Raw genomic sequence first — 27,874 nt, 5'->3', positions numbered from 1 at the left:
GGGACCTTACGCCAAGTAAAATAAAGTAAAAGGTTCAGTAAAATAATGTGTTAGGTACTCACATACGGGCCCTTATGCGTTTCCGTGTATGCATTCTCTGTGCGTGTGTGTACAATAACATTTGTAGGAGTGTCACCAACTTCCTTATTCATCCATCTCTAGGGTCATATAATATCCTGTCGATGCTCAGACTCAGTCAGTGGTCGAGGGATCTCTCTCAACTAGGCGAAAGTTGCTGACTTTCATTCTCATCATCGACTCAACTCAACTCTAATAACACTAGCCCGACCACGACTCGAACCATGACTGTCTACCTGCTGGGTATACTCCTCGTGGCATCGCTCATCGTGAATTCAGGTGTGAAAACAATGATCTGCTGTTGACTATACGTTTTTTCTACAACAAAGACTGACAATACAATTAAGTTGACTTGAGTTAATTCACTTGGCTCGTCAAAGTTAGTTTGGAAACTTCTGAATGGGTACCGAGTTGCGGGCTTTTTGAGCTCCGCGGAATTTCCGCGCCTCCTCCCATTGTACGTGTCGCTGAACTTTCTTTGGCATTTGACTCCGTCACGTAGCCAGCCGCTGCTTATCGGATGTGCGTGGGCGAAGGACAACTAAAGCACAAAAAGCAAATCTAAAGAAATTAGTTTTAAATGTAACAAATATGCTAGTCCATGTGTTTTCGTGTGGTGAGTCGATGGGGTCTCCTATGTTTGTACGTTGAACTTCTTTGACACCGTACATAGCCAACCGCTGCCAATCGGAGGTGCGCGGGAACGACAATAAACTACACACAACAACCAGCAGTTCTAAAGAAACGAGTTTGTCAATCTAGATTATTTAAAAGCACGTAGCTCCAGCGGCTTTCAAAATATCGGAAGAGCGTTCCAGACGGCCACAGAAGCGCATCTGAAAGCGCGAGATGCAGTGCTCGTCGTTGTTCATTGGTTAGCAAAAAGCCGCTTGCTGCTTGCGAGGATTAATGGAGTTGGCGTGGTTGCAAGACAGTGCATGCTATAGGTGGATTTATTGCATCGTACGATCGTGAGAGGTGGCAATGGCTTTAGCACGGTTGGCTACGTACGCTGCGAAAAAAGTTCAACAGACATGCGTCCATGGGGCATCACGGTGGGGTGATGTTGATTACCTCGCCTGGTATGCAGGAGATCGTGGGATCGATCCCGAACCTAACGATGCCTGCTGTCTATTTGGAGTCTGTGTTTCTCTCCTCGTAGAGATGTTAACTGCCTCGCCTGGCATACAGGAGGTCATGCGTTCGATCCCGACCCCTGACGCGATGCCTGCTGTATACTTGGAGTCTGTCTCTCTCCCCGTCGAGATGATAACTATCTCGCCTGGTATACAGAAGGTCGTGGGTTCGATCCCGAACCTGACGATGGCTGCTATACATTTTGAGTCTGTCTCTCTCCCCGTTGAGATGTTAACTACCTCGCCTGGTATACAGAAGGCCGTGGGTTCGATCCCGACCCTGGCGATGCCTGCTGATGTATATTTGGAGTCTGTGTTTCTCTCCTCGTAGATATGTTAACTGCCTCGCCTGGCGTACAGGAGGTCATGGGTTCGATCCCGACCCCTGACGCGATGCCTGCTGTATATTTGGAGTCTGTCTCTCTCCCCGTCGAGATGATAACTATCTCGCCTGGTATACAGAAGGTCGTGGGTTCGATCCCGAACCTGACGATGGCTGCTGTACATTTTGAGTCTGTCTCTCTCCCCGTTGAGATGTTAACTACCTCGCCTGGTATACAGAAGGTCGTGGGTTCGATCCCGACCCTGACGATGCCTGCTGCTGCTGTATATTTGGATTCTGCATCTCTCTCTCTTTCCCCGTGGCCGCATGCATTGGGGGAGGGGGGCTGGAGGGAGGGAGGAGAGGGGCTGGGGGGAGGGTGGGGGGAGGGTGGAGGCAGGCTGGGGGGAGGGTGGAGGGGGCTGGGGGGAGGGTGGAGAGGGGCTGGGAAGAGGAGTGCTGGGGGGAGGGTGGAGGGGGATGGGGGGGAGGGTGGAGGGGTCTGAGGGGAAGGAGGAGGGGGTCTGGAGGGAGGGAGGAGGGGGTCTGGGGGGAGGGTGTGGGGGGCTGGGGGGAGGGTGGAGGGGGGCTGAGGGGCAGGTGGCTGAGGGTTTTGGGGTGGCAGGGTGTTCACTATGTACATCAAGCCCTTGCCCCAATACGGCTGGGGTTACGTTGAACTGAACTATTGGAGTGAACAGAAGTTTAGTGACCTTAATGTGGCACACAATAGGTAGAGGAGGAGCCCAGAGAATGATGGCTAATCCGCCCAGATTGGCTGGGAAACTCGACGGAATTTGGCATCAAATCCCCCGGTGACGACAGAAAGAAATCCGGGAGATATTCTTTTGGTTCTTTTGGTAACGTCACGTAGATAGTTTCAAAGAAGTCAGTGGCGGAGCTAGTGGGGAGGGGTGGGGTGGCACGTGCCCCCCCAATGATCCGATCGAAATCCTTAATTTCGATTGGATCATTGGGGTTTATTAGTAATTAATCGGAATTTTGCGACCCACATTGCCACTGTGTAGCATATTATTACGTGCCAGGGACACTACGAGATGATACGACGATAGTCTGAGTCCATAATTGGCAATAATTAACAGCAAAGCAGTTGTAAGTGACTCAGAATTGTGCGCAATTGTGTATACAGTACACGACTTCCCTGAAGGCATACCTTCTGCGAGCGCTATGCCGATCACACACGTGTCGAATAAAAAGCAAGGGACATTTTTACTAACAACTCCTATCATTTTTCATTGCTGGAGGGGTTGCCCCCCCCCTACCTGAAAATCCTGGCTCCGCCACTGCATAGACTTCTTGGAATCTATCTATGACTTCTTTGAACCTATCTCCGTGATTTCTTTAAGTCACGTAGTTAGGTTCAAAGAATTCACGTAGATAGGTGTAAAGAACATATCTATGTGACTTCACCCAAAGAATTTGAATTCCTGAAGTCACGAAAGCTTTCAATCAAGATTTTATCCGGTAGATACAAAAAACGATCTTTTAAGAAAATACATTAAGTATACATTTAAAACATAAATATATAATCTCCCGGAATAGCTTCATTCAGAGCTGGCAAACCTAAGCCCAGATGATGGGCAGGGAGTTTGAGTGGTGATCTCTAACCTGCCGCCAGCAATAATGTGCGACGGAAACAAATCTAACGACATCGCCGACACGTAGTAGCCGATTGGGCGTCTAGTGCGATTGACAAAAGGTAGGCGTTATATATGTGAACGGTTTAAACAAGCCATCTGCTCAGAGCCAACTCAACTCTGCAGACACACAACGTAGACACGCAATATTGCCTCCGTAATTGTCCCATTTGTTGCTTTCATTTCTTCTTTTTTTAAATCCTTTATATTAAGTTCGCTTGCGTGCTTGCTTGCGTGCTTGCTTGCTTGCTTGCGTGCTTGCGTGCTTGCTTGCTTGCTTACGACCGTGCAAATCTTTCGGTCGTTTTTTAACCCACTTCCCGTGATCCAATCGAGCTGACATTTTGCACACAGACTCGTTGTGCGAGACAATTAATGTTCGTGAAAATTTTTTTCCAAAATGTTACACTGTTTAGGGAAAACAAATTAAATATTTAATTACCAATTGCTTAATACTGGCAGACAATCATCTGACCCATAGGTGGCAGCCATCTCAAGCCAGAAGACGAGAGGACTCTAGCCGCCACGCATATAAAGGATTTATAGTGAAAAACTTTGTTTTTACGGGTTATACTTGTTTCTTCCTTCTGTTCGCGTGCGTCGCAGCCGAAGCCCTTATGTGCTTTTCGTGCAACCTGGACACGTCGAACGTCGCGTGCAATCAGCACGGCCCTGAAACGTGCTCCGCCAGCTCCGACACGTGCATGACCACGGAGTCTATCATCGGCGATAGTAAGTCAAACCACCCACCCACCCTCTCTTCATCCCCTACCTCAGAGATTGGATTGCAGGTCCACTCTTTTTCAACTTTCTTGTTCAATAACGATCATCGTATTTCTTTGCGTATGACGTTTTTTCAGGCGCTACCCGATGGTCGAGGTCTGTTACAGCTACGACGAGAGGGCTTTTCAGGACAGGGTTTGTGTAGTTTTGCTGTTCCTCCTCCTCTCTTGAAGCAGCGCAAATTACAGTGATTTACTAAACCAGTGGTTTGCAATACCAGTGGTTTACTATACGAGTGGTTTACTACATCAGTGGTTTCCCACACCAGTGATTTACTATACCAATGGTTTAGCACACCAGTGATTTTCTAACCAGTGGTTTCCCACACCAGCGGTTTCAACCTTTGTTGGCTCCTGGCCTTGTTGAATTTTGTTTCAACCAAGTAACCCCCCTTGCCTGACCCAACATTGTTCTGAGAAATAAATCTACGAATAATGTACATCAGGAAGAGCAATGGAGATAAGGGGGTTTTGTTTCGAGGTGAAATGGAAAAAATAGAGAGTGCAAACACATACAGGAAATGGACAGCGACTCAGCATCCTTCAGTCCAATAACAAGAATGAGTTCAACAAAGGGGGGGGGGGGGGGTGATAATTTCAGACCCAGGAAAGCAACCCTATTTTTCCCATAAGGTCTATTGTTTTTCGATCAGGGTTTTGTCCAATGCGCCATTTTCCAGGAGCATAATCCTCGCATTCGGTGCAGTCTGCCTATACAAATGTGTATTACTGTTATTTATAAAATTTCAAGGACCCTACACTGGGAGGCCGCAAAATAGCCATACAATTTATATACATGAAAATAAAAAGAACGGTAAAAAAACTTAATCGCCCCATACGCAGACGAGTGCCCATTTGCAGGATGGTGTGAGCCTTCCTCGACAAGGAAGAAGGTGCAGAGCCTACTACAACTAAAAACACACCAGGCAGTCACTCAGAACAATAAAATGGCCGTCTTATACCTGCAATAATGACCAGACACAACCTCATCATTTTCCACGTTGCACAACACCTCAGCAAAGTCCCTTTGTTGATAGGATTGAGCGCCAGTGTTAATAGTCTAGACACAATTATTAAACGTATTTTACATAATGAAATGAACTTCAGTATCAACGTCTCAATTGTGAATATCTTCATCGCTGCCAATAACTCATCAACAGTCAATTTACATTTCTGAGTCCCTCTCATTCGATTTACATTCAAGTAATATTGTTTTAACAGTTATATTTAACATTTTAATGGCGCTCGTGTCGTGTGCATTTTACCAGCACGGAGCCACCCCAAATCTGAATTGGGGGTGTTCCCCGTACTCTGAATAGTCTACACACTGCTGGGCGTGGCCAACCTGTGCACGTGAGACTTGAGGTCCTTTCTCTGATCATCATTGCCTTCATTTATAATAATAATAAACGCACCTGGCTCTCCGTAGCAATAACAGCAGCTAAGTACTGCGGCATATGACATCCCGGGACGACTCTCGAACATCTGTCCAAGAATTTGTCAAAAATATGTTTGTTACTGGTCTAAATTCGCACCAAAATGTATGTCACACATTTGGCCATAACTCGACCAAATTCTTTTTTTTATTTTAATTTGGTGGTCTTCATTTGATCTGAGTGCCCTAGGAGGTCTCCAAATTGTATGACTCTCATCCAAAAGATAGCCACTTTAGACACAAACACATTCGATGTTCCTGTATGCTGCGATATGTTGCAGAGTGCACAATTATACGTGCAATTCATCGCATGTAAGTCCACACCAGCTACACTAGCGTGGTACAAGCGCTGTGGTGACATCACGGAAAAAACTGATGACGTACACGTACATCATTGGAACGGGAAAGGTTTAAGGTGCTGCTCGCTAACAGCACTTGCTCCAACAGTCTGTTAAAGGCTACACGGGGGATCTCTGTCTTTGTATGTATGTACAGGTGTGTCTGTGTGTGTGTATATGCAGGTGTGTGAATATCATTTTACTGGGTAGAGATAAAGGTGGCCGTGCGGGCGTATGTGGTTATTTGTTTGCTCTATGGCATTTGTATGTTCTACCCTGGTTTCCTACAAATATTGCTTGTAAATATTGCTGATGGACCAAAAGCGCATATCTTTACATGTGGAGTTCTGCTTTAAAAGCAACAAAAATCATAGTCAATTGTCACGAAACAGTAAATTGGCACGTGCCTGTGGGTGAGGTTTACTAGATTTGAAGCTTTCGTGACTGCAATGATTCATATTCTTAGGTTTTTTTCCGGTAAAGTCACGTAGGTAAAAACATTAAAAAGTAAAATAAAATACTTTACGGTACCACCTGAAGACGGAAGCTTGTGTTGCCTCCGAAACGTAGTGATTTTTATTTTATTTTACTTTTTAATGTTTTTACCTACGTGACTTTACCGAAAAAACCTAAGAATATGAGGTTTACTACTTGGCGCTGGACCAATGCCCTCGTAAAGCTGCTTCGGTTCACGTCGCTCATTTCTCTTGCTGCACATCACACAGGTTACTTCATTTCCAAGCAGTGCGCCATGGCCAGCGTGTGCGCTGCGATGACGGCCGGGAACATTGCCGGCAAATATTTGCATACCTCGTGCTGCTCCAGCAACCTGTGCAACGTCAACTCCGCCCCGCCGCGTTCTGTCCGGGCGGCCTCACTCCTTCTCCTGCTTCCCGTGGTCATCGGCCTCCTCAACGTCATTGGCTGCAGTGGCGTCGCAACTCATCTGTAGTTCACATTCGTCGTTCTCATCATCGCCGTTATCATCGCCGTTATCATCGTAATCATCATGGTCATCATCATCGTCATAATCATTGTCGTCATCGTCATCATCGTCATAATCATTGTCGTCATCATCATCGTCATCATTGCCATAATCGTCGTCATTATCTTGGACATCATCCCAATCACGTGGCAGCGTGGCGCAGTGGCAACACTCGTGCCTCACTGACAGAAGGGGCCTGGGTTCGATTCCCCAAATCGGTCGCCTTTCTGTGTGGAAGTTCAAATGTCAAAATAATGATAATCATAACACTTATTTCGGTTCTGTATGCCATAATACATGCAAATTAGATTTCACAACGCTGTACAATAATTACACGCGTTATTATATTATGGGAAACATTATTTTCATAGCAATTATTAAGTAAATGAAACCCCGCAAGGAAAAATAATAATGAACAAATCTAGAAGTGGTACAAAAGCAAAGGTATAAACAACAAAAAATAGTTATTACAAAAAAGTTATAGAAAGTTACATGTGGTACAAAGGTCTACTAGCTCTTAGCTCCTCACACCAGCAAGAGCAATTAGTCCACTCATTGTGCTGCTCCTGTTCAAAATGTATTTTATCTGGCTTCTCCGAATTCCTCCCGTACATTGTAACTGGAATGGGACAAATATTCCAATGCTGAAAAATCCACTGCAAAGTACTCAATTGCGGTTACATAGAGCAGCAACATCACCCCACCCGGACAGAAATAGCTTGGCTTGACCATCTTGAATCATGATGTCATGAGACTCGGTGAGGAATTATTGGCTAAACAAGTGAAATAAGAACAAAAATAATTAATAGACATGATCAATCGACTGCTGGGTGTATGTATGTTTAACTTCTTTCACACCATACGTAGCCAACTGCGCTAATCGGAATTGCTGGGGTAGGACTACAAAAAAAATCAGTTATAATGAAATTAGTTTTCAATTTAGACAATTAGAAAGTGTACAGCTCCAGTAGCTTCCTAATATCGGAAGGAAGAGTGTCCCAGATGGCCACAGAAGCGTATCTGAAAGTGCGCAATTCTGGGGTTTAAATTTCATATTTCTGTCATGTTACGGCAATGTTGTGTGACAGTAGCTTGCTATTGTGTATTGTACTACATAAACCATTGCGTTTCGGTAAATTTCGTTTTTAAACTTGGTGGCCATTTGTTTTTATTATAGTTCTGGTTTATTCTGTTTGATGGTTTCGTAGAATCCTGGATTGTTGTACAAGTTAAAATATGAATAAAGATTTGTGGATATATTGCTATTTCGAATGTGGAATTTATAACAGGTAGCTGTGAGTTTTCAACTTAATGTAATAGTTATCATGATTGATTAAATGTTGATATAGTCATTGGGAAATATAAGCTGCACAAATAAATACACATATGAATGAGTGTGTATTCATTATTTTAAAAAATGTTGAATATCATTGAATAAATGCCGATAACTATATTACTCTGAATGTGCCTTATCTTGTCAGTTATCTGATCAATAGTGCCCTTTAATAATATAATTCTTTCACTTGCACATCCCACTACACTCTACATTAAAATTATTAATAATGGTTTCTACCCCTGTGACCTCTTTTTATACAGTCGTCTTGGTCACGTAAATTTAGTTTTTTAAATATACACAGTCAACGGTCGATTATCATCGCTAATGACATTTTCCGCAGATATCTATGCAAAAAACCACAAATATACGAGTATAAATTAAGAACGAATACTAACGATCAACTGATCAATGCGCGTGCTCAGCGATAAGGAGCCGTCCATAAATTACGTCATGCACCTTGGGGGGGGGGGGGGAGGTCAGATATTTGTGACGATGTGTGACGACGGGAGGGGGGGGTGAGAAATGTGACGTCACATCAAAATGCACAACTTTTAATAAATGTTTTCTCCTACAACATCAGAGTGCAGTACCACATTAAATACGCACTACAATGACAATAGTTTAAAGCGATTTGAAGCATGTTTCATTTTTTTGAGAGGGGGGGGCAGAGCTTTGTAGCGTCATATTTGAGGGGGGGGGTCTGACTTTTTGCGACGCCGTGTGACGAAGGGAGGGGGGGGGGTAAAAAAATCGTCCAAAATTGCGTGACGTCATTTATGAACGGCCGCTAATAACACTTCCCTGCTCCCGCCCAGCAGAAGACCTGCCCACTAAGTGGATGATAGCTAATTCAATAACCCCATTGTCAAACCCAAGAAACCCAAGACGTCCTTCAAAATGCCTTTCAACTATCCCAAGAACGAGAATTGGAATAGATGACAAATCCTTTGCCTTTGCAGCATCAACGTTTTGGAACGACATGGTTTCCTCTATGAACATCATGAATCCTCATTAAATCAACATCCTGAAGCAGAATATTTTTTCCACCACATTAAGAAACATGCATTTAGAATATTTTAGATGCGATAAATTTCCACGTGATGATAAAGCCACTTCGTTGATCTGTCATTTGTGGCCATATCGTTTCTTATAAAGAGCTACATAGCTCAGTGGATCTTACCGATTAAGATTTTTAAAAATGTTGTTTTATTTGTAGATCTACCTTTTTAAATCAAATCTTTTTTAATTCCACATCCTCTCTCACGTCATACATTGCAACATCCTGACGTTCTGAATGGTATTTACTCGGGACATCGATGGTATAAGGCACGCCACACTCATCGGAGCAGGTGGGGGGAGGTGATTTTCTTTGGGGAATTATTGCCGTTCTGGGCTCCGCTATTTAAGACTGGTCTAAGGTTTAGGAATGGACCCAGTGTACGTGTGTATTTTTCTTCCTTGTCACTGAGCTTATAGGCCAGATGCTCCAGTGCTGACATTGGGCGAATTAATTCAGCCATTGAGTATGGGAGAGGGGTTAGAGATTCTTCCACATAGTCAATACGTCATGGGACCTCCTTTGCCAGTATCAATATATAAGAATGGGGTTTCCCCTTTTTTCTGGCAACAAAACAGGTGTGAAAATGTTAAAACACCCATTTGAGGTTGAGTCGACCTAGGGGTGGCCCAGGACCAGTTCAAATAATCGTCATCATTATAGTGTAGCGGTTATCGATATAACCCTAAAAAAAACTCTATTACGGATGATATTGGTCGCGAAAGCCAACGTGTTAAGGTGATATTTTTGTCGTGAGATTGTTGCCATTTCCTGCCTAAAATATAAAAAAAATCACTAACACATAGGATGGACTTTTTATTATTTTTTTACAATAATGTCTAATAGTGTATTGTATTACATTGCTCTGCTTTTCTTTATTTACCATTTCCTGTTTCATTGTATGTAATGGCAGAGATTAGGGATAAATAAAGTACAACCATAACCACAATAATATAAACATAAATCTATTTTATAGCAATATATTGGGGGGGACATTTTGAGCATATGTGTCCCCTCCAATATATATTATAATTACGGCCTCGTCACACACACGGATACACACGGACCCGTCCCCACACACCCACAGGCGAATGCGCAACCCCAGGTAATAACAGGACCCATTTTGCGGTTCGTTTGAATTGGGTGGTTGCGTTGATTTCAAACGATCATTGGCTCGCCGCAACCACAATTGCGAGCTATAATCCGCACTACTGCATATCCGTCTTCTGGGTCGAGAGCCGATTTTGCAACAGCGTTAAAGCTATTTTGTATTGAATACCAAGCGCTTGCCGTGTGCGAGGCAGAGATTGTGCAAATACAAATGTTCGGGCTGACTGGAAAGACAAAGATCCACCACCCACACCCACTCAGTCACCATCCACTCGGTAACCACTTAATTGCACCCGATTCAAGAGCCGAATGGCTCACAGGGCTATACCAAATAAATGAAACTGAAATGAAACTGAAACATCACTCACCTACTCTCTCACCCACCCACTCACTCGCTCACTCACTCCCCCATCAGTGAGGCAGATGTGATAGCTGCCTCCGCTGGTGCTTTTTTATTGCAGTTTCATGACGAGAGCAGCGAGCCTAAATATCTTAATACACATACGTGAAATAAGTTGCCTAGAGTATGGAAGGCGAGGACATGAAATGAAGGTGTCTACAAACATTACATTGGTGACACACTGAGATAGTAGCAGGCACGCGCTTATTTCCCGCGCTCCATCCAGGTACTGAGAGATTGCACAATCAGAGGGGAGGCTGAGCGTGTCGCTGCCTCACCCCTCGTCTCTTCCTGTATTTGCAGCGGAGTTTCGCAAATTTGGCGATTTTGACTATGAAAATGATTGAAATCGTACAGAAATGACATTTATAACACAGATCAGTGGAAAAATATTAATATTTATTTAATTTAATTATTCTTTTATTTTAATTTTTCGTAACAGCTATCTTCATTCGGGTATGACAGGTGAGGCTCTGCCTCCCTTGACCACACGTCCCTGCATCACACAGAGATCCAAAGACTCATTATTCAGAGACCCCATAGACTCATCTCGCAGAGACCATTAGATTCACCACACAGAGACCTACAGACTCAAAATATATAGACCCATAGACTCATCAAGATAGAGATATCATTGACTCATTGACTTCAATGGCTTTAGCTTCAAGCTTGTGCTACGGAATCGCAGGAATAACTGACGCAATCGGCCAATGTGTTCGTCGAAGGCCTGGCTGAAGACATTAACATCGTCCACGCATACGATACCACTGTAGGCCTGGTAAGGCCACCTCAATTTTGGACTGGAACATCGCCGATGCAGTCTGAAGGGCCATAGGAAGGCAGTTTAATTTCAACAGTCCAAGTAGGCTGAGAGTCCACGTCCATTGGGACCTGCCAGGAACCAGACAATAAATCCAGTGTACTGAAGAATTTTGCTCCCGCCAGTGCATCAAGTGCCTAATCTATACGTAGTAGGGAATATGTGTCAGCAAGCGTAATGGTGCTGACGTGGCGGAAGTCTACGCAGATTCTCAGTGACTCTCTGACTTTATTTTACTAAGACCACCGGCACCCGCCATGGACTTTACGATGGGGAAATGATGTCGGCCCTCAGCATTTCCTGCACCGCTTTCTGGTTGTGTCCTTTTTCCATCGGGCTCATCCTATATGTGTTTAGGTGCAGGGGTGTGGCATCCCCCATGCTGATGTAGTGCTGCAGCAGATGCGTACGTCCTCGGGCATGGCCCCGCAAGCCGGTCCATCCGCGAGTCGTCCCCTCTGTCCTCGGACTTGCAAATGCTTCCCACGAGCTCTGGCCCTGTCCCAGGGACTCCCATTGTCGGTTTCCCTGTCCGAGGTGTTCAGCACTTGAATGAACAGATGCTGATTCCCCTGGACAATCGTCTCGGCCCCCACCAGTGCGCTGGAGACACCAAGATGGGTGAGTCCGGCTGGGACCATCACGATGGGAAACCAATATCGCAGCGGTCTCAGCATCTGGGCTGCCGTGGAAATAGAGACAGACTCACTGACCAGAGCCTGCACGTGCGGTACCCCCCGGCCGGCTCCTTCCGCCTTCAGGAAATGGAGATGCATTCCCTGGTGCAGGGTGGGCCCCCCAAGTGATGTGGGGTGGGCCCCCCATGTGATGTGGGGTGGGCCCCCCATTGTGGTGCAGGGTGAGGGTGCCCCACCCGCCCCACCCGCCCCACCTGCCCCACCTGCCCTTTTCAGGCCACGTCTCGCTCTGCCGCATTGCGAGGAGGAGGTGCGCGAGAAGGCTCTGCGGCGCGCCAGCAAGCGCGTGTGCTACCGCCGCCCCGGGGCCATTGGCCCTGGCAACCTGCCGGCGTCACTGATAAACAGCGGCGTTATGTCCCGTGGCGAAGTCAACACCGGGCCCCGGCGCCACCCCCGGCCGCGATGCCACCCACAGCAATGGCTCCCACTCAGCTGCTGGAGTTCCGTCCTGAGCTGCCGTGGTGATGGGCCGACTGCTCCATCCCATGGTGTCCACCACCTGGCCCACCGGTCGCGCCCAACTCATGGCCTGTTGATGGGCCTGCAGGATTCACGCAGCCCACAGTGAGATGCCCTCGTCAGGGCATCACCACCGGCATAACAACGCCGGCACGGCAAGCGTAGGCGGCAAGGTGCTCGACCACGAGGTTCTCGAGTTCCTCGTCGGCCAGGCGAGGGAAGGCTCTCCTTGCCAACACCAGCAGTGCACCCCTGTAGGCTAGAGTTTAACTCTCTGGCAGAGGTCGCAAACGGGTTTTGATTCCTTACCCGTACCCGTACCCGGCCGCACCAGGGTCGCAAACGGGTACCCGTACCCGTACCCGGCCGTACCCGTACCCTATCGGGTACCTGATTGCGACCTCTGGGATGAAGCCATGTTGTAGGCGCGGGTGGGTTGATTCTAGGAACTTGAATTGTGAGAAGAGACAAGACGTTGGGAAATGAGTGACAAACAGTTACTCACCAGTGACTCACGGTTTACCCGTACCCGGCCGCACCAGGGTCGCAAACGGGTACCCGTACCCGGCCGGGTACGGGTAGCCGGTTATCGGGTAGGGTACGGGTATCGGGTACCCGGTTGCGACCTCTGCTCTCTAGCCCCCACTGGCGGTCCTGAAACTGTCTGAAGGCGCCCCAGGCAGGTGCCTGTAGCGTGGTCTTGCTGCGCACGGGAAGGGAGGTGTAAGAGGCGAGCACATCATCATCCAGAACGGATGCCAGCACTCATAGCACCTCCTGTCCGACCATTTTATTCACATTTTTGTAACTTATTTGTTTGCCTTTCCTATACTTTGCACTGCTATCGCGTTTGTATTGTTAATTGTTGCTGTAACGATCTGACTCCCGTGCCCCTGACTGGACGTCAGTGGAAAAACACATTTATTGATCATCGAATTTACAACCCCAACCTAAATAAGCAATTTGATTCTGACTGATTTCCACCACCTGTTACAAGGGGCGTCGTTGGCGACGTTTCATCACCATGAAATGACAAGAAAAGTTGCAAACTCGAGCAAGATGAATTTAATTTCAAAAAGTAAAAACAATTAAAAGTCGCCCATCTTCCAAGCAACATACTGCATGCATTTTGTTTGACAACTGTGTTTTGAGTGGGAGATCATAGAACGACAGGTATATTCATTGTAATCAGGTACAGGCGATATCCCTCGATTCACGAACGTTTCGGTTTACGAAGTTTCGCGTGAACGCGATTTACAAATGACAGACGCTTTTTTGTCTTTCGAGTAAAACTAAATTGATTTTGTATTGTAACCAGGTGTAATGCACCACGACTGAGCTGGTGTAGCTCTCTTTCAGAAGCGACCTGGGCCATCACAAACGATGGCAGCTTAACCAAATGGCATGACGTCATCATCATCATCTGGAAATTTCTAGCAGCAGGCAAAAACCCTGAACGCACGGTGATGTTGATACTAAGTGTGAAGATGAAACATGAAACATCGGATGACCACGGAGAGAGAGACACGCACATTCCAAATACAGCAGCAGGCATCGTCAGGGTAGGGATCAAACTCATGGCCTTCTGTAGACCAGGCAAGGGAAGTTAACAGCTCCCGAGCCATGGTGGCGCAATCAACTAAATCGAATTTCTACGTAATAGAATTTCCTACAACACTCGCCCATCTAGCGAGAAAGCCACCGGAGAGGCTACGTCATCAGACATCTGCGACAAAGAGCTTCGTAGGTCATCAGATTTCCTCCCCCTCTCCGTCTAAATAAAGATTCCGATCTGCGACAGTATTATGGTATCCCTATACAGTGCAACGGTAACGTCTCCACATCAGCCTTTTCCAGTCATTCCAACATGCAGCAATATGTTTTTATTAATAGTTCTTTCAAATGTATTATTATTTAATCGTTGTAATATTCACGTTCTTTAATAATGTTATTATACTTTTTTGCATCCTCAAAAGTGACAAAGATGTATTGCAATTTTTTTTAAAGTTGGAATGACTGTCCGATACATCCCCCGAAATTTTAGTATTAAACCAAACGGGTTAAGCCGTTGCGAATTACAAATTTAGTTTTATGCTCGTTAGTCTGTTTTTTAGATGTTCGAGAAACGCATCCCATTCTGTAAATCGAGCGGAACCTTGTACAGGCCATTGGAAAGGGTCACATAAATCTACTACCCCACCCACCACCCCAACCTTGAGTATAGGACTTCCTTTCACCCCTCAATCATCCGCACACTCTGTGAACACCCTACATGACCCGTTTCCAGTCCAGGTTAAAGACCTTTCCATTATCTTCTGCCATACAGGATCAACTGTCTGGCTCTCGGTAAATTATGGTGTATCATTCCCCACTTGGGTATATGTGTAATGGGTCTATGGGTATCTATGTGATGAGTCTATGGGTGCCTGTGTGATGAGTCTACTTGTCTCTATGTATATCCATACGTACGTGGAACTTCTTTAGCAGCATAACGCAACAATCAAGACGATTTAAACGTTGCACAGCTCCACTGGTGGAAGCGTTGTGAGACAACCGAATGGAAGTACACAAGTGATTGGACCGAACCCAGGCACGTGGGGTGGGGGGTGCGGCTGTGACGTCACGACCTACACCAGAGCCCTGCTGACCACGACGCTGATGGCCACGCCCAGCAGCGCCAGGGTCACGTGAGCTGCGCCCAGCGGGCGAGGGGCGGCGTTGACGTTGCAGCCGTCACTCTGGCAGCACGTGGTGAGCAGCGTGGCTCCGTTGGTGGTGCCGTCGAGTAATTTGGAGGTGTCGCATTCGGCCTTGGTCACGCACCCCTTGGTGACGACGTAGGCTGGGCGGAAGAGAAAGCACGCGGATCTCATTGTAAGTAAAAAAGTATGTAATTAAAAACACGTAAAAAAGTTTTTTTTTATTTTACCAGGAGCAAGCCCCTCAGTGCTGCCATGTAGCCCTTTTTCAGAAGTGATCTGTACGTTTGTGTTGAATTGCTTTCGTGTCGTACATAGCCCACCGTGCTAACTGCAGGTGCGTGAGGAACGAAAACAAACTAAAACACAAAAAGTAGTTTTAAGAAATGAGTGTCAATCTTGAAGATGATTCAAAATTGTATAGCCCTCAGTGGCTTCCTAATATTGGAAGTAAGAGCGTTCCAGAAGGGGTGGCGTTGCGTGGGATCGTAGATCCCCCGCAGCCCCCCCCCCCCCTCTTGGCAGTACGGGGTACCCTTGCAGATGGACCTCCTCTACCACTGCCGGTAAGCGTGGCCCATCTACGGCACTTCACAGAGACCCCATAGACTAATCACACACAGAGACCCCATAGACTCACCACACACAGAGACCCATAGGCTCACTTCACAGAGACCCATCCGTATAGTAAATACACAGAGACCCATAGAATCATCACCGCACAGAGACCCATAGACTCTTTACACAGAGAGATGCATAGACTCACCATACAGAGATCCACAGCCTCAGAGACAAATGGGATCGGGGAAGACACTCCTACAAACATATTTGCATATCCCATACAAATAGTTACGGGTGGTGTGCAAATATATTTGTCGGAGCTCGTTGCTCAACATCAGCAAATGTGGCTGGCACGCGAAGTGGGGTGAGTTGCAAAGAAACACACGCATCTGCATATACACACACACTCACACCTGAATGTACACACACACACCTGTACATACACACAAACACACATGCGCATACACACACCTGTACATACACATACCTACATATACTCACACCTGAATGTACACACACACCTGAAAATATATATATACACACACCCTGCATATGCACACACTCACACCTGCATGTATAAACACACCTGCATGTACTCACACACCTGTATGTACACACATAGACACCTGCATGAACACACACTTGCATATCAGTCCCTCCAGAAAAACGCGATTATGCGATCGCAAGATTCCACGCAAAATCAGCCAAAGTCCGCATATTTATGCGGGGGGCGCGTTTTTTCAAATACGCCGCACTTTCGCCGCATAAATTGCAGATTTCCGCGCGCAAAATATGCGGGCTTGCATGATTTTTCGTTGCAAAAAGTCACATATATCTTACTTCACACAAGCTCAGCCATTTCCCCTGTTGCCATGGGAACGTTATGAAGTGTTAGAGGCTACGTAGTTAATTTTATTCAGGAGTTTATGCAACTTTACAGTTGTAAGATTGCACTTTTTTGTTAGTAGTATGTAAATTTACATTACTGTAAGACTGTACTGTTACTGTATTGCTTACGTTACTGTGCACTGAAAACACTTATTTTAACAGATGTCTGTTTTGTATAGCTACCTCTGTAAAACAGGAAGCACACATTTTATTTTTTTATATTTTATTTATTCATTTTTACAGAAGTTGTAGCATATTCATTTTGTAAAGCTACAGAACTTGTTCGACTCAATGTTTTGTAAGTTTGAGCCATCTGTTTGTTAAGGTCTGAAATAAAACAAGATGAGAACTTAAATATTCCCAGCACTTTCTGTGATGTAGTATGCTTGCTTATCATAGGAAGTAATAAGAAATGACTCTTTACATTAAAGTAGTAGCCTAGTGAATAGGGTGTTGGGGGAATCACTTTTTTTTTCTCTTTTTCATCAAACCGCAGTTTTTGCAAGTTCCCGCAATTTTTGCAAGTTCCCGCAATTTAATCGCATAAAATTGCATAAATATCCCGCATATTCCATCGCATTTTTTAAGAAAACGTGCCGCATAATCAAGGATTTTTGCCCGCAACAATTACCAAAAAACTCCGCGTTTTTCTGGAGGGACTGGCATATACACTCACACTTGTAAATACACATACCTGTACCTATACACTCAGACCTGCACGTACACACACACCTGTACATACACACACACACACCTGTACATACACACACCCGTACATATACAAATATAAAGGCAAGTACAAAGATCCCCCGTATAGCCTTGACAGACTCTCGGGGCAAGTGCTAATATCGAGCACCTATGAAGGCCGGAACCGCAAGCAAGGGGGTGGTTGTCCAACACCACGCCCGGCTGCCTTTGTCTCCCCAGTCCAGTAGCGATATTTATACATCGCTACTGGTCCTCATTTGAGGCTGAGTCGACCTAGGGGAGGCCCTGTACCGGTGTAGATAATTGCCACTGGTGTTGGCTGTGAGCCGGAATCCAACTCGGGACGCCTGGTTCGTAGCGCAGTGTAGCGCTAACTATTGCTCTAACGCTACACACACACAGACCCTATAGACTCCCCACACAGAGACCCATAGACTCGCCACACACAGAGACCCATAGACTCGCCACACAAACCCATAGACTCATCACACACAGAGACCCCATAGACTCATCACCACACAGATACCCCATAGACTCATCACCACACAGATACCCCATAGACTCAACACCACACAAAGACCCATAGACTCATCACACACAGAAACCCATAGACTCAAAACAAAGTTAGATCGAACGCGCATCATGGGCCTGATAGTCACTGCTGAACGCAAGGGGTCCACCCTCATCCCCAGCTTTGCGAGAATAAGCAACGCGCTTACAGGAGCCCTTGTAGAGGAGAATTGTCGCGCAGGTGTCCTGCGATTCGGAACACGTGGTGGGGCCGCCCGCGTTGCACGCCGTGTTGTCGGCGTTCGTGCTGCACGAGTAGCATTTGAGGCTGTGCCCTGTATATCCACAGACACAAGATCAACACCGATCATCATTATAACGGCAGATGATCACCATCATCATCATTATCACGGCAGACGATCACCATCATCGTCACAGCAGACGATCACCATCATTATCGTCACAGCAGACGATCACCATCATCATCACGGCAGACGATCACCATCATCATCATCACGGAAGACGATTACCATCATCATCATAACGTTGCTGCACTACGCACCGGGCGACCCAAGTTTGATTCCCGCTCACGGCCACCAACACCGCAGGTGGCGATCATCTGAAGCGGTACCCTGGGGCCTCCTCCCACGAGGTCGACTCGTCCTCAAATGGGTTCCTGGTGCAGTGGTGGTGTGGAGGAAACATCGCCACTGGGGAGACAAAGGCGGCCGGGCGTGGTGCTGGCCACTCACAGCCTCGTATTTCCTTGCCGGCCGTCATAGGTGCTGCTACTCGCTAATGGCGCTTGCCCCAACAATCTGTTCAGGCCAAATGGGGGATGTTTGTCTTTGTACGTGGTGTGTACAGGAGGCTCGTTGAGGACGCTACCACTTTGGAAGCTGGAGGCAGTCGCCCATCCAACATCAAGGGAGGGCTGGTGGAGCGACGCGGGCAGATAAAACTCAGCGAGTTGGCGCAGTTGGGGGGCACAGGTGCTGCATCTGCACAGTCATCTCAGTCGGTCAATGCATGTCAACTGCTGGGTCTGTCCCCGTGACCTCCTCCTCATGCACCTAGCCTGGCACAGTAGTGAACTCATGGCACCGGCAGGGGCTGTCCGTGATCTCCCCCTGCACCTAGCCTGGCACAGAAGTCAACCTATGGCACCTGCAGGGTCTGTCCCGCGACCTCTCCCTGCACCTAGCCTGGCACAGCAGTCCCACAGCACCTGCTGGGTCTGACCCGAGACCCCCAGTCATCGAGCCTTCACGTGGTAGCCTCAAAGTGCACCTAGCCTGGCACAGGCCGCCGTCACCGCCACTTTGTGGCATTTTCGAACACATTTTCGCAACTCGCCGCCTGATGAAGCTGCTGATTGTTGTTGCTGTTGTAGTTGTGGCTGTTTTGGTTGTTGTGGTTGTTGGTGTGGTTGATGAAGACCGTTTGTTTTGCAATCGAAACGTCGTGGGTTTTTTTGCTTTTATTATTTTCATTATTATTTAGATTTTATCTTATTTTTTTTGTTTACGTCAATTCACGGAAAGAACCAAGAGTATGAATTCCTGCAGTCACGAAAGTTTTAAGTGGGAAAAAGAAGTCAACTTAACTTCGAAAGGGAATGTGAGCGTGCATACGCAGCACCAAACACGCCCAACACACAGGGTGTACCGAATAGGGCTTAACGATTTGGGGAAAATATCTAATTGCGATTTTTCTGACAGATTTATTGCGATTTGATGGAGCATTACCACATGATACCATCAAAATATTAACTGCTCTGTATATTCCCATACAAGGATGAGAACTTAAAAGATATTAAATTCTTTCAACATGTATTTATTAAAAAAAACAGTTGAAATATAAAACTCAAACAGAGAACAATTGTTAAGTTCAATAAATAAGAAAGTAATAGGACTTTTCAAATCGCAAAAAATCACAGCCTTTGCTATTTGTGATCGCATTGTTTCAAATTGCGATTTTGATTTGAAATCGATTAAACGTTAAGCCCGAGGATTACCGAAACTAAACACACCCAAAACATTAAAACGTCGAATAGCTGTGTGGCTATTGGAAATACTGCAGTGACATCGATTTAAATTATACGCGTTAGATTTACTATGTCGTTGTAACTTGTTGTGGATATTTATTGGGTACTTTCTGTTTCTGATATAAGTCATGTACAGCAGCAGGCATCGTCAGGGTCCGGGATCGATCCCACGTGCTCCTGTATACAAGTCAAGGTAGTTAAAATCTCCACGGGGAGAGAGACACACACAGAGACTCAAAATATACAGCAGGAGGCATTATCAGAGTCCGTGATCGAAGCCATGCTCCTCCTGTATACCAGGCGAAGTAGTTAACATCTCCACAGGGAGAGAGACACGCAGAATCCAAATATACAACATCAGGCATCATCAGAGTCTAGAATCGAACCCACGACCTTCTGTATACCAGACGAGGTAGTTAACATCTCTATGTAGTGCAGTATCGGCGTTGCTTTGGTGTTGTGGCAATAACCACAACTCGCCACGCAGAAGTTGTCTCACCTCCGCTCACGAACAGCAACGCCACGAGGAGCAGACCCGGCAGGTATAAAGTCATGGTTCTAGTCGTGGAGCCTGGCGTTGTGGCGCTTTGGGATGGAAAGTCGGCGAGTTGAGAGAGACAGAGTTACAGAGTCAGAGAGAGAAAGAGAGAGATATCCCTAGAGCAGTGACTGCGTCTGCGTGGTGAACTGGGAGACTTTATAAGCCCCAGAGACCAATGGGATCGGGGAAGACACTCCTACAAACATATTTGCATATCCCATACAAATAGTTTCGGGTGGTGTCAAAATATATTTGTTGGTGGCTCGTTGCTCAACATCAGCAAATGTGGGATGTGGTGGGTGGCCAGCGTCACGCGCTCACGGCCGCCTTTGCCTCTCACCCAGTGCAATCATGTACACCCACGAACACCTGCATGCACACAGACACCTGTACATATACACTAACAACTGCATGCACACACGCATGTACATATGCACAAACCTGTAGATATACATACACACCTGCATGTACATACACTCACGCCTGCATGTACAACAACAACCGCCATTCGCCACTAAGTGGCGGTGACGTCACCACGATGTTTGTGCCAGGCCATGTGCACCTTGAGGCCACGTGAAGTGTCGAACGCCCGCTGACAGAAGGTCACGGGGCAGACCCAGGTGCCACGGGTCGACTGACCGAGATGACCGAGATGACTGGCTGATACACCACCTGTGCCCCCTACTGTGCCAACTTGCTGTACTTTAGCCACCCGGCGCTCCGCTCGTTGTTGTGAGCGTCGTTCCTCCGCCCTCCGTTGTTGTTGGAGGGCGACTGCCTCCAACTGCCCAGTAGCGTCCTTCACGAGCCTCCTCCACAGAGGCCGATCTTGACACCGCTGGTACCAGTCATCGGCAAGTCCACTCAGCTCCACGTCCTCCTGTACCACATCACTCCATCTCTTCTCTAGCCCATGCCGCGCCCGTTTAGCCCCCTCGATCCGGCCGAACAAAAGCTGTTTAGGCATGCGGTGGCTGGGCATGCGGGCTACATGACCCAGCCAACGCAGCCTTGCCTGCCGGAGGAGCTCACCGATGGGACTTTGCCCAGATCTTTCAAGGATTTGTGAGCTCCTCACACAATCCAGCCTGGTTAAACCCAGGATGGATTGTAGGCAGGCCAGCCTAAATCTTTCCAACCGGCGAAGATGCTCCATTAGGGGGTCCACGTTTCGCAAGCATAGAGAAGGAAGGGAATGACTGTGGCCGAGAAGACCTGAAGCTTCGTGCGGAGTGACAGACCAGGTAGCTTCCACACAGCGTTACGCAACCGATGAAAAGATAATGCCGCTCGACTGATTCTGAGTGAGATCTCTGCTGCCAAACCGGAGCCGGTCATGAGCACACTGCCCATGTATGGGAAACTCTCAACTCTCGCCACAAATGCCCCACATACCTGGACATCCACACACAAACATACCTGTACATACACAAACCTGCATACACACGCACATACACACCTGTACATAAACACACACCTGTACATACACACACACCTGCAAATACACAAACACACCTGTCTGTACATACACACACATTCCTAAAAATATATACCCACACCTGCATATACACAGACTCACACCTGCATGTTCGCACACCTGTACATACACACGCACCTGTATATACACATAAACACCTGCATATACCCACACACACCAGTATATACACTCACACCTGCATGTACACACACCTGTACATACACACACCTGTATATACACATGCCTACATATACACACACCTGAATGTACACACACCTGCATATAAACTCAAACCTGCATGTACACACACACCTGTACATACACACACATCCGTACATATACAAACATAAAGGCAAATACAAAGACCCCCCGTATAGCCTTGGCAGACTCTAGGGGCAAGTGATGTTAGCTAGCACCTATGAGGGCCGGAACGGCATGCAAGGGGGTGGGTGTCCAACACCACGCCCGGCTGCCTTTGTCTCCCCAGCAGCGATGTTTATGCATTTGAGGCTGAGTCGACCTAGGGGAGGCCCAGTACCGGTTTAGATAATTGTCGCATGTTTTGGCCGTGAGAGGGAATCCAACTCGGGACGCCTGGTTCGTAGCGCAGTGTAGCGCTAACTTTCTCTATCGCTGTACACACACAGACCCATAGACTCACCACACAGACACCCATAACATCTCCACAGAGAGAGAGAAAGACACAGACTACAAATATACAGCAGACGTTAGCGTCCGGGATCAAATCCACAACCTCCTGCATACCAGGCGAGGTAGCTAACTTCTCCACGGGGAGCATAATCCAATTGCGAGTCCTGAGACTCCGTGATGAGTACCATCGACAATCGAGCTGTGGATAGACGACGGCTGATTTCAAGTTCTTCTCTTCCGACCCAACTCCCTCTTAGTTGCCCCAAAAGTTTGTTAAGGCGGTATGGGGGATGTTTATCTTTTTTCTTTGTCAGCCCAGTTTCGATTCCCTATACGGGCGTCGTATTCATGTCAAATTCCCTCTAAAGCTGTTTTTTTAGAAACGCATTTTTTCGTGCTCAGGTTTGTTGTCCTTCCACCCGCACCTCCGATTAGCGCGGTTGGCTACTTCTGGCGTCAACGAAGTTCAGCATACGCACATACATAGAGACCCGTAGACTCATCACACAGAGACCTGTAGACTCATGACACAGAGACGCAAAGACTCATCACACAGAGACATGTAGACTCATCACACAGATCCATATACTCATCATACAGAGGCCCATATACTCATCACACCGACCTCGGCAGATATTGAGGATCTGTTCCGAGAAGTGAGTTGGCGTGACATCGATGGGAGTGGCATACCTCTGATGGGAAGAGAAGTGAACTACTGTAATAGAAAACCGGGTTGGCTTTCAAATGGTGCGTGTATGTTGAACTTTTGCAACGTCCCTAGTATGTATGTATCTACCCATAGACTCACCGCACAAAGACCGATAGACTCATTTTGCAGAGACACATAGACTTACCACACAGACCCATACGCTCAAATGAAGAGACCAAAACACTCACCACACAAGAGACCCATACCCTCACCACAGAGAAACCCGTAGACTCTCCACACCGAGACCCATAGACTAATTTTGCAGAGACCCAAATACTCACCACACAGAGTCACATTGGCTCATTATGCAGAGACCAATAGACGCACCACACAGAGACCCATACCCTCACCACACAGAAACCCGTAGACTCACCACACCGAGACCCATAGACACATTACACAGAGACACATAGACACATGACACAGAGACCCGTAAACTCATCAAGCATAGACCCATAGACTCACCACACATAGTCCCATAGACACACCACACAAAGACCAATAGACTCATCAAGCAGAGACCTATATCCTCACCACACAGAGAACTGTATACTCATCACACAGAGACCCATGGACTCTTCACACAGAGACCCATATACTCATCACACAGACCCCGGCTGATATTTAAGATCTGTTCCGAGAAGTGAGTTGGCGTGACAGCGATGGGAGTGGCATACCTCTGATGGGAAGAGAAGTGAACTACTGTAATAGAATATCGGGTTAGCTTTCAAATGGTGTGCGTATGTTGAACTTTTGCAACGTCTCTAGTATGTATGTATCTACCCAGAGACTCACCGCACAAAGACCCATATACTCATTTTGCAGAGACCCAAATACTCACCACACAGAGTCGCATAGGCTCATTATGCAGAGACCAATAGACTCACCACACAGAGACCCATACCCTTACCACACAGAAACCCGTAGACTCACCACACCGAGACCCATAGACACATTACACAGAGACATATAGACACACGACAGAGATACCCATAAACTCATCAAGCATAGACTCATAGACTCACCACACATAGTCTCATAGACACACCACACAAAGACCGATAGACTCATCACACACAGAGACCTATAGACTCATCACACAGAGACCAATAGACTCATCAAACACATACCCATAAACTCATCACATTGAGACCCATAGACTATTCACGCAGAGACCCATAAACTCAACACATGTAGACCCGTAGACTCATCACACAGAGACCCGTAGACTCATCACACAGAGACGCAAAGACTCATCACACAGAGACATGTAGACTCATCACACAGAGACACGTAGACTCATCACACAGAGACGCATAGACTCGCCACACAGAGACCTGTAGACTCATCACACAGAGACACGTAGACTCATCACACAGAGACATGTAGACTCATCAAACAGATCCATATACTCATCATACAGAGGCCCATATACTCATCACACAGACCTCGGCTGATATTTAAGATCTGTTCCGAGAAGTAAGTTGGCGTGACATCGATGGGAGTGGCATACCTCTGATGGGAAGATAAGTGAACTACTGTAATAGAAAACCGGGTTAGCTTTCAAATGGTGCGTGTATGTTGAACTTTTGCAACGTCTCTAGTATGTATGTATCTACCCAGAGACTCACCGCACAAAGACCCATATACTCATTTTGCAGAGACCCAAATACTCACCACACAGAGTCGCATAGGCTCATTATGCAGAGACCAATAGACTCACCACACAGAGACCCATACCCTTACCACACAGAAACCCGTAGACTCACCACACCGAGACCCATAGACACATTACACAGAGACATATAGACACACGACAGAGATACCCATAAACTCATCAAGCATAGTCTCATAGACACACCACACAAAGACCGATAGACTCATCACACACAGAGACCTATAGACTCATCACACAGAGACCAATAGACTCATCAAACACATACCCATAAACTCATCACATTGAGACCCATAGACTATTCACGCAGAGACCCATAAACTCAACACATGTAGACCCGTAGACTCATCACACAGAGACCCGTAGACTCATCACACAGAGACGCAAAGACTCATCACACAGAGACATGTAGACTCATCACACAGAGACACGTAGACTCATCACACAGAGACGCATAGACTCGCCACACAGAGACCTGTAGACTCATCACACAGAGACACGTAGACTCATCACACAGAGACATGTAGACTCATCAAACAGATCCATATACTCATCATACAGAGGCCCATATACTCATCACACAGACCCCGGCTGATATTTAAGATCTGTTCCGAGAAGTGAGTTGGCGTGACAGCGATGGGAGTGGCATACCTCTGATGGGAAGAGAAGTGAACTACTGTAATAGAATATCGGGTTAGCTTTCAAATGGTGTGCGTATGTTGAACTTTTGCAACGTCTCTAGTATGTATGTATCTACCCAGAGACTCACCGCACAAAGACCCATATACTCATTTTGCAGAGACCCAAATACTCACCACACAGAGTCGCATAGGCTCATTATGCAGAGACCAATAGACTCACCACACAGAGACCCATACCCTTACCACACAGAAACCCGTAGACTCACCACACCGAGACCCATAGACACATTACACAGAGACATATAGACACACGACAGAGATACCCATAAACTCATCAAGCATAGACTCATAGACTCACCACACATAGTCTCATAGACACACCACACAAAGACCGATAGACTCATCACACACAGAGACCTATAGACTCATCACACAGAGACCAATAGACTCATCAAACACATACCCATAAACTCATCACATTGAGACCCATAGACTATTCACGCAGAGACCCATAAACTCAACACATGTAGACCCGTAGACTCATCACACAGAGACCCGTAGACTCATCACACAGAGACGCAAAGACTCATCACACAGAGACATGTAGACTCATCACACAGAGACACGTAGACTCATCACACAGAGACGCATAGACTCGCCACACAGAGACCTGTAGACTCATCACACAGAGACACGTAGACTCATCACACAGAGACATGTAGACTCATCAAACAGATCCATATACTCATCATACAGAGGCCCATATACTCATCACACAGACCTCGGCTGATATTTAAGATCTGTTCCGAGAAGTGAGTTGGCGTGACAGCGATGGGAGTGGCATACCTCTGATGGGAAGAGAAGTGAACTACTGTAATAGAATATCGGGTTAGCTTTCAAATGGTGTGCGTATGTTGAACTTTTGCAACGTCTCTAGTATGTATGTATCTACCCAGAGACTCACCGCACAAAGACCCATATACTCATTTTGCAGAGACCCAAATACTCACCACACAGAGTCGCATAGGCTCATTATGCAGAGACCAATAGACTCACCACACAGAGACCCATACCCTTACCACACAGAAACCCGTAGACTCACCACACCGAGACCCATAGACACATTACACAGAGACATATAGACACACGACAGAGATACCCATAAACTCATCAAGCATAGTCTCATAGACACACCACACAAAGACCGATAGACTCATCACACACAGAGACCTATAGACTCATCACACAGAGACCAATAGACTCATCAAACACATACCCATAAACTCATCACATTGAGACCCATAGACTATTCACGCAGAGACCCATAAACTCAACACATGTAGACCCGTAGACTCATCACACAGAGACCCGTAGACTCATCACACAGAGACGCAAAGACTCATCACACAGAGACATGTAGACTCATCACACAGAGACACGTAGACTCATCACACAGAGACGCATAGACTCGCCACACAGAGACCTGTAGACTCATCACACAGAGACACGTAGACTCATCACACAGAGACATGTAGACTCATCAAACAGATCCATATACTCATCATACAGAGGCCCATATACTCATCACACAGACCCCGGCTGATATTTAAGATCTGTTCCGAGAAGTGAGTTGGCGTGACAGCGATGGGAGTGGCATACCTCTGATGGGAAGAGAAGTGAACTACTGTAATAGAATATCGGGTTAGCTTTCAAATGGTGTGCGTATGTTGAACTTTTGCAACGTCTCTAGTATGTATGTATCTACCCAGAGACTCACCGCACAAAGACCCATATACTCATTTTGCAGAGACCCAAATACTCACCACACAGAGTCGCATAGGCTCATTATGCAGAGACCAATAGACTCACCACACAGAGACCCATAGACACATTACACAGAGACATATAGACACACGACAGAGATACCCATAAACTCATCAAGCATAGACTCATAGACTCACCACACATAGTCTCATAGACACACCACACAAAGACCGATAGACTCATCACACACAGAGACCTATAGACTCATCACACAGAGACCAATAGACTCATCAAACACATACCCATAAACTCATCACATTGAGACCCATAGACTATTCACGCAGAGACCCATAAACTCAACACATGTAGACCCGTAGACTCATCAC

The 27,874-nt window shown here is 46.6% G+C and overlaps 2 protein-coding genes across 2 annotated transcripts; one reads left to right on the top strand and one right to left on the bottom strand.

Moving 5' to 3' along the window:
- Positions 1-166: 166 nt before the first annotated feature.
- LOC133339087 (lymphocyte antigen 6E-like) lies at positions 167-8,143 on the top strand. The gene is made up of 3 exons (XM_061547204.1): positions 167-357; positions 3,801-3,926; positions 6,475-8,143. The coding sequence occupies exons 1-3, from the start codon at positions 303-305 to the stop codon at positions 6,699-6,701; spliced, it is 408 nt and encodes a 135-aa protein (XP_061403188.1). The 5' UTR covers positions 167-302; the 3' UTR covers positions 6,702-8,143.
- A 5,524-nt stretch (positions 8,144-13,667) lies between these two features.
- On the bottom strand, positions 13,668-20,718 carry LOC133339093 (lymphocyte antigen 6E-like). The gene is made up of 3 exons (XM_061547211.1): positions 20,530-20,718; positions 18,193-18,318; positions 13,668-15,459 (listed from the first exon to the last, which is right to left on the bottom strand). Exons 1-3 carry the CDS (start codon positions 20,582-20,584, stop codon positions 15,245-15,247), a joined length of 396 nt encoding a protein of 131 aa, XP_061403195.1. The 5' UTR covers positions 20,585-20,718; the 3' UTR covers positions 13,668-15,244.
- Between the last annotated feature and the right edge of the window lie 7,156 nt (positions 20,719-27,874).

Source organism: Lethenteron reissneri, unplaced genomic scaffold (assembly GCF_015708825.2).
Source record: "Lethenteron reissneri isolate LAM-NWPU_2019-01 unplaced genomic scaffold, ASM1570882v1 scaffold_1640, whole genome shotgun sequence".
NCBI classification, from domain to species: domain Eukaryota; kingdom Metazoa; phylum Chordata; class Hyperoartia; order Petromyzontiformes; family Petromyzontidae; genus Lethenteron; species Lethenteron reissneri.
The sequence above is the reverse complement of the archived record's forward strand: the minus strand, read 5'-3'. Positions and strand labels throughout refer to the sequence as shown.

Coding starts and splice junctions, on each gene's coding strand:
- LOC133339087 (XM_061547204.1), top strand. CDS start 303: ATGACTGTCTACCTGCTGGGTATACTCCTCGTGGCATCGCTCATCGTG. Junction 358..3,800: donor ATCGCTCATCGTGAATTCAG/GTGTGAAAACAA, acceptor CGTGCGTCGCAG/CCGAAGCCCTTATGTGCTTT. Junction 3,927..6,474: donor GGAGTCTATCATCGGCGATA/GTAAGTCAAACC, acceptor CACATCACACAG/GTTACTTCATTTCCAAGCAG.
- LOC133339093 (XM_061547211.1), bottom strand. CDS start 20,584: ATGACTTTATACCTGCCGGGTCTGCTCCTCGTGGCGTTGCTGTTCGTG. Junction 18,319..20,529: donor GTTGCTGTTCGTGAGCGGAG/GTGAGACAACTT, acceptor GTGGATATACAG/GGCACAGCCTCAAATGCTAC. Junction 15,460..18,192: donor TCTCCTCTACAAGGGCTCCT/GTAAGCGCGTTG, acceptor TCTTCCGCCCAG/CCTACGTCGTCACCAAGGGG.